The sequence below is a fragment of the Balearica regulorum genome, chromosome 4, assembly GCF_011004875.1.
Source record: "Balearica regulorum gibbericeps isolate bBalReg1 chromosome 4, bBalReg1.pri, whole genome shotgun sequence".
Taxonomy (NCBI): domain Eukaryota; kingdom Metazoa; phylum Chordata; class Aves; order Gruiformes; family Gruidae; genus Balearica; species Balearica regulorum.
Window position 1 is genome coordinate 63,554 of NC_046187.1, and position 13,067 is coordinate 76,620.

Consider the following 13,067-nt stretch of genomic DNA (forward strand, 5'->3'; position numbering starts at 1 on the left):
AAGCGGCCAGGCAGAAAATTCCGTCTCGCCCTCGGCGCGGGCCTGCGGTTCTCGTTTTACTTTGGCGCAGAGAAATATTTCTGCTCAGAACTACTGCTTTGCAAAAAGACCGCAACCCTCGATATCCCTCAGAGGAAGAAAGCTGCTCGGTTTTTCACTTAATATAAAAACAGATGAATTTCAGCGCTTTGCAGACGCACGTTCGCGCGGCGCATCGGCTGGAAGAAGCTGCAAGAACGCGCAGACGTTCGAGCATCCCCGCCTTAGGCAAAGCTATGCCAAAACGAAACAGATATCGAATTCTTTTTAAACCGCTTCTCTTTTCTAGGTATTTAGCTCGTCTTAGCTAGAGTTTGCACTTTTTTAATACCCATCTTGTCCAAAAGAAATCTGAACCGGCAGATTGCAAAGTGCGGGAATCCACAGGCAAATGCATTTCCCGGACTCCGGTTTCATTTGCCTGAAGATTACTAGCAGAACAACAAACCATCCCTCTAAGAAGGAAATACTTTTCAGCACCTACTTAACCACATGTCATTGATTTATTCCAGATCTTTTCCCCAAACTATCCACAATTTATAAAGGGGAAAAAAAAAAAAGTACAAAAATGAGGACCAATCTATTCTTAAGCAAAGAACGTCGATTATTGCGACACACTTCCAGGCAAAAAAACATTCCCGCTAGCGTAACCAATTCACCGCCTAGAGTGCGAAGATACCCAAACGCACTCGGACCTCTTCCAAAAACATTTACTGTCGTATTACGAACATTAAGGACGTAACATTCGGATATATCAAAAACCGCTCAGGTTTGTGCGCTGCTTGGGGGACATCCGTCACGCACAACGAACCGAATGGTCCCAGATATAAATATGTATCCGTCAAAATTTGCATTAGGTATTTGTTGAGCTACTTAGCTTTTTCAGAAGCCCGTGCCATAGTCCGTATTGTCAAGGCTGGAAATCCTTACTTATTCTTTCCACAGCATCTTTCGGTTTGCTGGAAAGCATCTATGTACACCTATTTCTTCGAAATGTCAGTTGGAAATCACGTGACCTATCCACTCGTTCCTGTAACCGTACCACTTCAAAATAAATTAAAAAAAAACAATGGACCAAATGCCACACCAGGGGGAAAAAAAAAATTTTAAAAAAAATCACGAAAACAAGGGCTTACTGCAATCCCACTCTAAAATTCTCCCCAGTGATAGACAGAAAGACGGAGAAAACTCATTCTTCCAGTCTTCCCGGTTCCGAACTAAACAATTAAAAACAGACAACACGCGGTGCTCGGCTGCAGCCATCGAGGCTTCTCTCCTTCCTTCGGCCTCGCCGCCTGACTTCCGAAGGACCACGGCGCTAAGCGACCCAAAACTTTCGGCATTCGCGCGCTCGGCGTCGGTACGCGCGCCTTAACGCTACATCTTTGGCCGAACATATCTGCGTACGTGTTTTTGTTTCCCCGCCGGGTTTAGGAAATTTCATTTACGGTTCTCCAGGCGTACGACTCGTACGCAAGCCGAAGTCTGTCGAGGGTAACAGAAATTCATCATTTTATTCCTCGTGATGACCCAAACGTCTCCTAGGCCCACCCTCCACAAAGAAAGTTAGCGCTTCATCTGTTCAAAAGGCTTATGCCGAAGACGCCGCTCGGCACGCCGATTTCCTACGGTGTCAGGCACGCGAGGGGAAGCAGAAAGAAACCGGTCACGAAACTGATCTCTACGGTCTCAGAATGCCTCCTAGGTCTTTCTCGTTCGAGCAGGTAGCCATCGCAGATTTGAGGAAAGCCCGGAAAGAACGACCGGAGCCAATTTAAGCGTCTACTTATGCCCGCGGAACCCCCGAGCAGCTTTACGGATGCGTGCCCTATCCCACTCGACCTGAGGCTAACTAAACCAAAATAAGGACAGTCAATAAAGCGTCAGCAATTATTTCTTTCCTTAGAAGAACATACAAGAAAAGGAAAAAGCGCCATTAAGGTCACACGACCGTTTACAGATTTTTGAGTCGCTATCGGCACAAAAGCTAAGACCGGAGGTAGGCGAAAGAATTTTTTTTTTTCCTAAAGAGCGACCGAGTCGCTAAGCACGTAGAAAAACACTAACCGAGAGGCAGGCCTAGTGGCAAGATGTAACAGGAAACGCAAAAGAGTTTTAAGTATCCGGAGGGAAAGAGTCCGGGATCGTCAGCACCTAGGCGCTGATGCTACCATCTAGCACAATCCTAAAACTTGACCAACTAATTCATCTCCTAGCGAGACGCAGTTCTCGAGCCCGCTCCTTTCCACGGCCGGATCGCAGCAGTTTCAAATCACGACAGAAGCGGAAAGAGCTACCGGATCTCCGTATCGTCAGCAGGAGACTGTCAAAGAGTCACTCTTCCGACGAGAGCGGGAGTTGCATTTGTCTCCTTTCTTCAGTAATTTGACAAAGCGCCACGCGACACTGAATCGTTGAGAAAAACACGCCGCTATTTTAACAGCGGAACAAGCAGAAATAATTCAGACAGGGGAGAAACCCGGTCTCAAGCCCGCTATTAGATTTGAGGTCAGGAATGGGTCGTGTCCCCCCTTCCCGCTAAGGTACCGGTTTAAAAAACTCCAAGGGAGGGTGTGGAGAGGGAGGAAAGAAACACAGAAAGAACAGGAAGATGTCCAAAAAAACCTATTTTGCTGGGCCAGAAGGGCTACCGTGAAACATTCTCAAGGCTGCTCCAGTTTGCTCCGTTTACCCAATCTGGAATTACCGAAACGCGCGCAAGCTTCAAAAAATTCAGCTCAGAGAAGCCTTCCGACACCAATATCAATCTAAACATTATCTATGCATTATGAGCTTCTAAAAAGGGGGAAGAAAAGAAAAACTCTAAGGTATCGCTGCCGTGGATTTTTCTCGCACATTCTCCAATTCTTACTCACTCTGGTGGAGCCAAAAAACAGATCGTCAACCGCGCGACTCAAGCCGCCCGGCCGCTAGTCCCCGCAAGCGCTACGAGCGCAGAGGCACGTTGATATGAAATATAATTAACCGTGCTTTTTCCATAACATCGCAGAAAAAAAATTCTATCAGAGCTTAGTAATAGCTCCGGGGGAGATTCGGCAGGGGACAAAACCGGGAGCGGCTCCGCCACATCCGCAGGGACTCGGTTCTTCAAAGCCTCGGAAAAAGTTAGCAGGTCAATTCACCTTTCGGCGGTTCAATCTAGGAACAAGTAGGTTCACTCCGCATTGTTAATGCTACCTAATAAGCCGCAAGCCTTTAAAGCGGCTATCCCTCGACCGAACCTCGCCCGTAAGACAGCGCCCCACCCAGCAAACCGAAAGCATCGCACGCTCCCCACATCCTTCCACCGAGGCAGTTTTTTGATGCGCTCGCTAGTACAGGCTGTACCTTTCCCCCTTCTCTCCTTAGGGAAGGAATAGCCCATGCCAAAGAAGCAATTAATTTTTGAGCTAAAATGGGAAAAACGGGGACTAAAATCACGCCGCTTTCCTCCAAGATCCTTAGGCATATTAAAAGAAAGTCGCTTCTTATACTCCTCCTTCGAGATAAAACAGATTCACCCCTTCCTACACCCTCCCGCTGAAGGAGTATCCACGTAATAACTCAGCCACAACTCGATTCATACCAAAAAGTACTCTCAAAGAAACGTCAAGCCATAGGTTATCATTTAACTGTCGAAAGCCTTCCCCGCAGGCACAGTGGAGTCCGTGAGGCCTGCACTCGGTACGGAACCCGGTGAACACACAAGAACCAGAGAGAAGATTCGAAGGCAGAATCAGACTGCAAGTTCAAATCTTAGATACCGAAAAAAAGGGCCACTTTCGGCAGATTCCCTTTTTTCTTTCCGAACACAAGAAAAGCCTTTAGACCGCACGCACACGCGCGACAAACCCTAAGCAACGATTTTGTTTTATTGCAATTCACGTTATAGACGTACAGTTGCTTTGGGATTCGGCGTTCCCCGCATCTCGTATCACTGCAATACGTTAAAAAGAATTGGCTACCGTTAAGCGTCGAGTCCTGAAATTTAATTCTTTCCATTATATTTCAGTGGGATCACTTACAACACCAAAACTCTAAAGCAATACTTAAAAAAAAAAAAAAAAAGAGCTTCAACATTCCCTCCTTCGCTTTTAACGCGTCGTTTCAGCAGCCCGCTTAAGAGCACGTTGAAGAGAGGACAGCTAAAGACCTACTACTGACCCACGTACCAAAACACCTGTTTTCCATACAGGTTTGTAAAAGGCACACATTTTAATTAGACCCGACGGCTTTTCTAAGAGAAACATACGTACACATAAAGACACGTCCGGCAGACGAAAGCCTTTCTGAGCCAACGCCTCCCGGGTAAAGGATCAGAGAAGGAGGAGGAGGAGCACAAAAGGATCTAGTGCCAAAGAGAAACAGGGTAAAGTTAACCGCGTTCAGTAGGACACCGAGGGAACATCTGAAAACCGACTGCTCCGCAACTGCCGCGAGCCTAGAAACGAGCTCCCTCTTCCGCTTAATTTTCTGCCGCCTCCGATAAGGGGGCGGTCCATACGGTACCTCCCGAATCACGTTACGCAAAAGATAAAAGCCAAGATGGTAACGTCTGACAGTGCCTTAACGCACGCTCCCAGAACGGCTGGCACCCGGGCTTCGTTTCCTCCCCTAACCGATGAAACTTCAATCCAGGTGTTCTACCAGTCAGGAGCAAAGCCCAGCTTCGCCAGCAGCCGCTCGGCTCCCGCCCGCGTTCGCGCAGGAGGAAAATTTCCGGGTTCCCGTCCCTGCTTCGAAGGCCAGCACGGCCGTCTTAAGCCACAAAAAAGCGGCCCCTCCGAGCGATGCCGTACACCCTCCCCTTCTCAGGCACGCCTCGCGACCGAAGGGCTAACCGGTCGCCCTCGTGCTCCTCCCAGGCCAAAAAAAAAAAAACAAAAATCCAATGGTTATTTTACACGTTAAATGGACCGATTTCATAGGACAAAGACCGAGCGCTCCATTCCACAGCGGCTCGGATCCGGACACGATTCTTGCATTTCTGGGCCATGGCCGTAAACATCCCCACACAGGGGCAGCTACGCAGCATTTCTAACGCCTGCCCAAGGTATACAGCCCTGATAGTCTGAATGGAAGTAGCAGCCTTTCCTCCGGAGGAAAGCCTTAACAAGGATGGTTCCAGCTCTTTGGGGTTTTTTTTTCCTCCTTATCATAGCCTACTCATACCACTAAGCAATCAGAGGAGAGTGCAAGGGCCATGATTCTTAAGTAGAGGGAGACCTCTCCTGGTTACGTCCGGTAAGGCACCAGGACCCCGAGGCAGAAAAAGGTAATAAGAGCCCTATCCTAAACACACACACACACACACACCCCGCCACACACCCCCGTTTCCGCCACCGCTCTTGTGACCGCAGCCTTTAGCAATTCCCTGCACAGGGGGCACGGACAACTCACAGGCACGGAAACCGTGCCAGTGACCGGAGCAGTACCAAAGACACCCGTTCAACACGGGCAGCAGTAGAGCAGGAGTTGAAATGGCAGTGATTTACAGGGTTAAGGGTGTTGCTTAGTACTACATCCGGTGGGTAGGGAATACTCGTGTGGCGATCAGAAGCCACTTCAAATCCACAGGAAAGTAGGTCCCCGGTAAGCAGCGGCCACAGTAAGCCCACCGTAAAATACAGGCATAAGCATCGTATAGACGTTCGCTAAGTCCACGCGGCTCGGATCCCGGCTTTGAAATACAGAAGCGGTTTCGAACTGCCGCCGCCTCACATGGTTCGAGCAGAAGATGAGCTTAAAGCATCGTAAGGCGATACCGTATTTCCAGCTGAGACAAGCGATAGCAAGGTGTTTCCTGTCCTGAGGTCAGCCAGGATTTTATTTATTTGGTGCACGCTCAGCTGAAAAAACACAGCCGCTCTTAAACATCAACGTATGCAAGTGACAGGACACTTTTGAGGTACTTGCCTCTGTCGCTCCAGACATCGGAAAGAATAAACGATCTCGCACTCATTTAGAGATGATCTAATACCAAAAAAAAAAAAAAAAACCCTCTTTATTTCGATTTTGCTTCTGTTAAAGAAAATAAAACACAACCCTGGGCTCAAACCCCTTCATTTCAGATCCCAAAGAAACACGCGTACATTAGCGTCGCAAGGAACAGACGGCGCGTTGTGCCTCTATCTGCCTCTCCCCGTCCGCGGTTCGCGTTTCTTTGTTCTTACCGGGAAGCACCCGCGCGACTGTCTGACGGCGCCCCTTTTTTGTAGAAAAGCGCAAAGTATTGTAAAAGAACTAGTCTTACTTCCGTTTACTTTCCCCTATCGATTTTCACTTGACTTCCAATGTGACGCTAAGATCAGAAAAGCTTAAGACGGCTTCACAAAGGGAAGAGAAATGAACGCACAGCCTCCGGCCTGCACAAATCCATTTTCTGCAACACGTACTCAAGTTATTTTTAGCGTTTGTAAAGGAAATCCTACCAAGTCTGCTAAGTACGGGCCTTAACTGATAACGCTATTTAACTAAGCGAGAGGCATTCCGAAGGCGGAGCTAAGGATTCAGAGGAAAATCAAAGGCGTACCAAAGGCGTACACCGTTCCTTATGGCTTAGCGCGTTTGTATCAACGCTGCACGTGGGAAGCGCTCCGGCCGCAGGAACCCCGTGGCTACGGCTATCAGCCAGGTGCGGATATTTCCAAAACATTAACCACAAGTTTGTTTCAAAAAGAGAACGGGACGAGTCACTTTGGGGGCTAACTCCTGTGTTTTGATCCAAGCAACCCCTCTCCCTATGAACCTCCCGAGCCATATATCCCAGCTTTGACTTAAGACATCAGTTTTTCTTCCATTGGGGAGATTGTTACGGTGGGGAAGCAGCCCCGTCGATCCTTTTGCGTGGGACAGCGGCAGTTCATGGCAGCAGGTGGGGGATGGAGAGGAGCACCGGAGCAGAAATTCCAAAGGCACCTGCCTAAGGAGTTTGCTCTCGTACGCAAAAATAATCCAGGCAGTCAGAATTAACAGTGACGGTTTCCAAAACGCGTGCAGCCGAGTCCAACTCGAGGACATTTTTTTCCGCTCAGAGAAAACCACAGATATATTTTTGCCAGCAGACAATTCAGAAGCCGTGACAGCAGCGACTCCTGACGCAGACTTTTGGGGATCACCTGCTCAACAAAACGCGGTTAAAATAGGCCACTTAACCCCGTGAGTCAGGCTTGACACGTCCACCTGCAAACTAATGGGAAACTAAACGAAGAATAACCAAACAAAAAAGGACAGTAGGACAGGATACGCACTTGAGACATCAAGGAGACGGACAACTGCACCGAGAGCTCTGGCTTTAGCTCATTTTCACTCATCTCCGCGCACGGAATCACCGAAAGAGTAATTCATGTAATTAATAGCGATCAGCGGTTTAGAAACCTACCTTACAACAACACTACAAGACCGACCGACCGGCCGTTTGAGTTCAGATCTCGCTCCAGCCACGTCCTCAGCACTATCGCCATCAGCTTCGTCCGGCTGCAGAGCACATCCGGACGTGAACCACAGAACGTTACAAATCTAAACGCGTACGATAAGAACCAACCCTTTTTGTCTTTATGGAAATAATTAAGCCTCTGGTTTTGCAAAATTAATTTCTCCACACAGCGAGACGAACAGTTATTTCTTTAAATAAAAAAAAAAAGAAAGAATAGAATTTCGACACAGGATCGTACGTGAAGTATGACAATAGCTAAAGCACACAGCACGCGTTCTCGGCCCGCAAACGCTACGAAAGGCGTACGATACGTGCTGTTAAAGCACTAAATAATTGCACTATAGCACAAAAAGGGAAAAGTACCACAGGAGAATAAGACTGCTCAGCGGCTCTACTATTCACCAACCACGCTGGCAAAATAAGTATCGTAATAATGTTATTTAGCTTCTTGTAGCAAGGCAAAAAAAAATAAAAAAAGTTCACTATTTACCCCGGGGTGCTTCATTTATTTTTCCCAAGAGGCAAAGGAAAGAAGGAGCCAGAAAAATAAACAAATAAACATTCAAAGGTTTTCAGGCCGGTTAAACAGAGCGGAGAAGGCGCAAAAATAAAACAAGCAGGGAGAACCAGCCGCAAGATACGATAAAACTTTATCGCAACGCACCGAATTCTCGGCGCGACGTCGCGTTTTTGCGGAAAGCAGGCGCTGTAGCTACACGCGCCGCGGCAAGCGCGAGACGGCAGAAGTCCAAACAAAAAAAAAAAGCCTCAAAAAAATTGCACGTGCGCTGCTTGAACATCTTTTGTCCGTGACTTTTGGAAAATAAATCAGCTCTCCTCTCAAAGGCTCTTGGAAATGGCAGTAAAATAGTTCACAGAAAACAGCAGACACCTTGTAACAATATCCAAAGAGACCCTCATCCGGTCTGAGCCATTTAAATCTCTTGCCAAGACCTCGTCATCTTAGACCTTTGCGTTATTTGCTTCAGCTACCCCAGGTAAAGGGACCCCTCCCACAGCAATCGCACTCTCCCTGACCCACGGAAAGGCTCCCAAGGAACCAAAACGAGCTTACCCACTGCTGTTGGCGGGAAAGGAACTCTAGACTACCTTACTCAATAAACTCGGTCCTCAAAGCCTAACCAGTGATCAGCAAAGAAAGGATATTTTCCCTCCTCGTATGCCAACCCTTTTCCATCAGTACGCTCCCCGGGAACATTCCCCGCTCTGGGAACCATTAAACCCAGAAGTCTGCAGCGTTACAAAACCCACATTTCTCGGCTACAGCTTTCAAAGGGTGATCCAGGTATTAAAGCGCATTGTTTTGTAACCAAGCGGCAGTATTTAGGTCTATGTCGCGCATTTACAACCTAAGTAACATCATTGTCTCGCGTCTCTTACGCCGGTATTTGACCCTCGGGAAAGGGTGAGAACAAAGAACAGCGCGATCGCGCACAGCCCCCCGAGTCACGAAGCAGCCCCGACAGCCACGACTCAGCTTTTGGGGATGGGTAGCTGGTGTTACACCACCTGTTTGACCGGGGGGGAGGAAATCAGGGGAGGCTGCAAGGTCGCGGTGCGGACACCGTCCGCGTTTCGCAAAGTTGCGGGGCAGGTGCGTAGCGAGGTGCGCCCGAAGGCACGGAGGGCCTCGGGCGGGCAGGCAGGCACTTACTTCTGGAGGGGCGCCGCCGCCAGCCCGGCCGCCACGGGGGCCTCGAACTCCTCCGCCCGCCGCGGCACGTCCCCGGAGCCGCGGAAGCCCAGCTCCACCAGCTGCCGCCCCACCTCCTCGCTCTGCGGGAAGAAAAAGACGGGCAGGGAGCCCGGCTGGCGCCGGTACACCAGAGACGAGTCCGCCGCCGCCCCCGGGCACCGGCAGCCGCCGCCGCCGCGGGCGGAGGGGGCCACTCGGCGGCGCGACGGTCGTGCGCGCGGCTCCCGCGGGTCCGGGGCCGCCCCGCCGGGGCGGGCGACGAACCTCCGCTCCTAGCCGCGGCTACCCGCCTCTCCGCAGGGGCCCGGTCCCGACGCGCCACGGCCAGCGGAGGTGCTCCCGGCTGCGGGGGCGAGCAGGCAGGGCGGCGCTAGCGGGACCCTCCTAGGCTCAGCGACCGGAGAACGTAACTCAGGAAAAGGGAGGCGGTCTGCCTAACACCTCCCTGACATCAGCTGTGCCGAGCAGCCGGGAGCTGCTCATCAGGTCGGGCTGCCAACACCTGCGGGCTCTGCCTTGCTCCGCTCCGGTCTAACAAAGACTCGAGAGTACGGCCGTGCCAAGTGATGAAGGAGCTCTGAGCGCCAGCTCACCCGAGGCGCTCGGGTACTCGGGGCGGTTAACGCTACCGTAGCCTCCGGCATCCCCACAGCATCCCAGGCAGCAGCAAACAAATCTCCGTAGCTGAAACACTGCAGTTTCGCGCCCACCTTCCTCTGCCTGCACCGCACCTAGGCCCCAGGAAAGGAGGTACACTGCTTTATATACCGCCAGCTGGAAAACAATTCACACTTTTAAACTAACATCTCCGCGGGAGAGTCACACCGACAAGTTGAGCACAGAGGCAGGAGGCGGCAGAGCTAGGGGGGAGGGATTTCCTCCTGCCGCAGCTGGGGCACCTGATAAGCCCCGACAGGCAAAACACCCCACAAAATAAGCCCCGATAGGCAAAGCACCCCCGGCAGACTCCCAGGCCGGCTCTGCCCACGCTACAGGCAGGCTGCCAAACCGAGTCCAGATTTCTTAAAGCCAAACGGCGACAGGCAGCTGCTTTCTGGGAGCAAACCCGTAAGCAATACCTACCGCCTTCTAAGCCCGAGTCAGAAAACCATTTGCTACTTTCCCCAAAGCGTTTCCCACCGAGCAGCGTGCACTATCGGTTTTAGAAGTCAAACTTTCAGCAGTTGGCACCCTCCAAATATCACCGTGACACGAGCCGGTCGACCGGACGCATCCCTCGGAACGATTCAGCCTAAAAATCGTGCTTTATAAGCGAGACCTTCTTCCCAGTTTTGGTTAAGAACCGGGCCAGCGCTAGCTTGAAGCTGCCTTTGCACAGCAAAGCCAGTCCCAGTGGCTTCACCTGATCTCACACCTCTAGACAGATGGAACGTTTGTTACGTTTTGTTTCTCTGGGGGGGATATAAAAAAAACAAACGCTACAAAACAAAAAGCTGCTCACATGAAAGGCTTTCTGGTCCAGACCCGCAGTTTGAAACTTGCTTGTGAGCAGTCCCGTTTCGGCTAGTCCCCCTGCACTTCTCAGGCGTACCAAGTCACAAACGCCACCGGCACGCCCCTTCCCCTGCTTCCCAGCCACCCCGCTGCTGACCTACTTCAGCACAGTTTGGGGGCTTTCTCCGCACCCAAGACCTGCGCCACCTCCTCCGCGTCAAGAAACTTTGCACGGGGAGAAGCAGGACGGTTTATTCCCTGAGGATGCGCGTTTTACTCGCGAGACCCTCGCACTTAACGCACACCAAAAGCTTCACCGGCCCACAACGTACCTGGCCCCCCTCAGGAGCTAAGTATTGACCTCCCGCCGCAACTCAGACCTCTCCCGCCGTGGCCGGTACCTCCCACAGCAAAAGCACGGGAACGACAGAGGGGGCTTCCCCACCGCGGGCGAACCGAGGCAGGGCACGCTACCCCGCCTTCCCTGCCCGAAGGCGGCGGGGACCGGGCGGGGAGCCCCGGGGCGGCCTCCCGTCTCCCACTGACCTTCAGACAGTGCAGGTCCCGCGCCGTCACCCGCGACTCCACGTACTCCTCATAGCTGCGGAACGGCAGCGAGCAGGAAGGAGCAGCCGCCGCCATCCCGCGTCTATGGAAACGGCGGGCGGCGGCGCGAGCGATGGCGCAACAGCTGCGGCGGCAGGAGCCGCCCCGTCCCATCCAATCAGCGCGGGCGGGGCGAGAGCGGCGCGCGGCAGCCCCGTGTCCCGCGGGAGCTGCTTGGTTCTTTGCTTTTAGGTTTCCGGGGGGATTACTGGGGGGGGGGGGGGCGAGGGGGAAGGTTGCGGGGACCGCTCATCGCAGCGGTGCAAACCAGCCACCGTGCTGGGCGCCAGAGCGCGCGGCTGGTCCGCAGCCCCCGGTGCGCCGGTGCAGGCGCCCGCAAGTCTGGGAAAGAGGCGCAAATGCCCAGCAGTGCGCTTGTTCAGATGCAGCCAGCGCACGTGCGAAAGCAAACCCAAGCGGGAAAAACAACTTGGCTTGGGCCCCCGTTTACCCCGCGCCGCGTCAACGCGAGCACCTGCAGGCTCCGCAGGAAAACACCACAGGCTCGGCGCACCGCGCCTCATAGGTTGATTTCGTCAGACATGTGGTCGCCTAACTTCTGGCCGCTGTTCCAGTGCGGGTTTCTTTGGCCATCCCACTTGGGAGAAGCAGAAATGAAGTCATAAGGGGGCTCCGCGGGAAGGCAGGGAACAGCAAAGCGTCTGCAGGCGACTGGCCGACAGCTCCTACGTCCTGCCGCAGTCCGGGAACGTAGGACCTAAGCAAATGTTTCTGGGGATTTGGAAAACGATGTACCTCTGCAGGGGGGGTTGTAGAGGTTAAAAACAAGATGCCATGGGTAGAGGGGGAATGTGAGGGCTTTTTTTCACATCGGAATTTTAACAAACGCAACCACCACGCGGAGCCGGGGCACGGCCAGCAGCTCGGCACGCTCCACCGTGCTCCCTGCAGCCCCTTTCTCAGTTGCACGTGGATTTGCGCCTCCTTTGAAGGCAGCAGTGGTTTGGAAAGGAATTTGGGAATCCCCTTTGTTTCGTTTCCAGCTTTTTCTCCCCGACACCACCGCGTTAGGTCAGAGATGGTAGAAGAGAACGAAAACAAGCCGCAAACCACGCAACGATACACCGTGCCAAGGCCCAACTTCTCAAAATATGCGGGGTTTAAGCCAACGTTTTCCCCACGGGGTGCTAAGTTCCGTTCGCGGTTACTCCGTCACGGGGGGAACTCACCAACAGCGCAGCCCACGGCGGCCACCGGCCCGGCCCGCCTCGGGGAGCTGACGGCAAAACGAGCCGGCCGGCCTAGAATGCTAGCTTTGCAGAGCAAAAAGGAAGGTCGAGCGCTCCCAGGAGACTTCACGTTTGTTCCGACACTTGCTAACGTCGTGCTTTGAGCTGAGCTTCCGGAGGCACCGCGTCTCTCCCCGTGCGGTACTTTGCCGAATCCACATCCGAGACTTTTCATATCTGCGAAGCCTGCAGGAAAAGATGACTCAGAAAGCAAACGGGAGAGAAAAAAAGGGCAAATTTTAGGTATCGGTCCACATTGTGCCATCGCGCCGTTTTCAGCCTTGCCGATGAAGAGCTCGGAGGCGTCGTGCCGGTGCCCTAGGACCGTTAACTTCGTACATCCACGTTATCTTCACGCATCCTGGCTCCCTGTGTGCCACTCGCTGCCGGGCTTATACCAGCCCTGGTCTCAGCCCGCTCCACGATTAAAGCCACCCGAGAGGCCACCGGTCCTTCACTGAAGGTCACCCAGCCGGCTTACCCACGATCCTCCTCTCCCTGCTCGCTTCCCGCAGCCTGACCTCCCCGCGGTCCCCAAACCCAGAGCCCCTTCCCCAAAACGCCC

General features: G+C 52.5%; 1 protein-coding gene across 1 annotated transcript in view; it reads right to left on the minus strand.

Moving 5' to 3' along the window:
• The window catches only part of CFAP299 (cilia and flagella associated protein 299), a 46,817-nt gene extending 35,529 nt beyond the window's left edge, over positions 1–11,288 (minus strand). Inside the window, exons 1-2 of the mRNA XM_075750678.1 lie at positions 11,193–11,288; positions 9,150–9,271 (exon numbers count right to left, since the gene is read on the minus strand). Coding sequence (XP_075606793.1) covers positions 9,150–9,271; positions 11,193–11,288 — 218 coding nt within the window. The remainder of the gene's footprint in view (positions 1–9,149; positions 9,272–11,192) is intronic.
• Between the last annotated feature and the right edge of the window lie 1,779 nt (positions 11,289–13,067).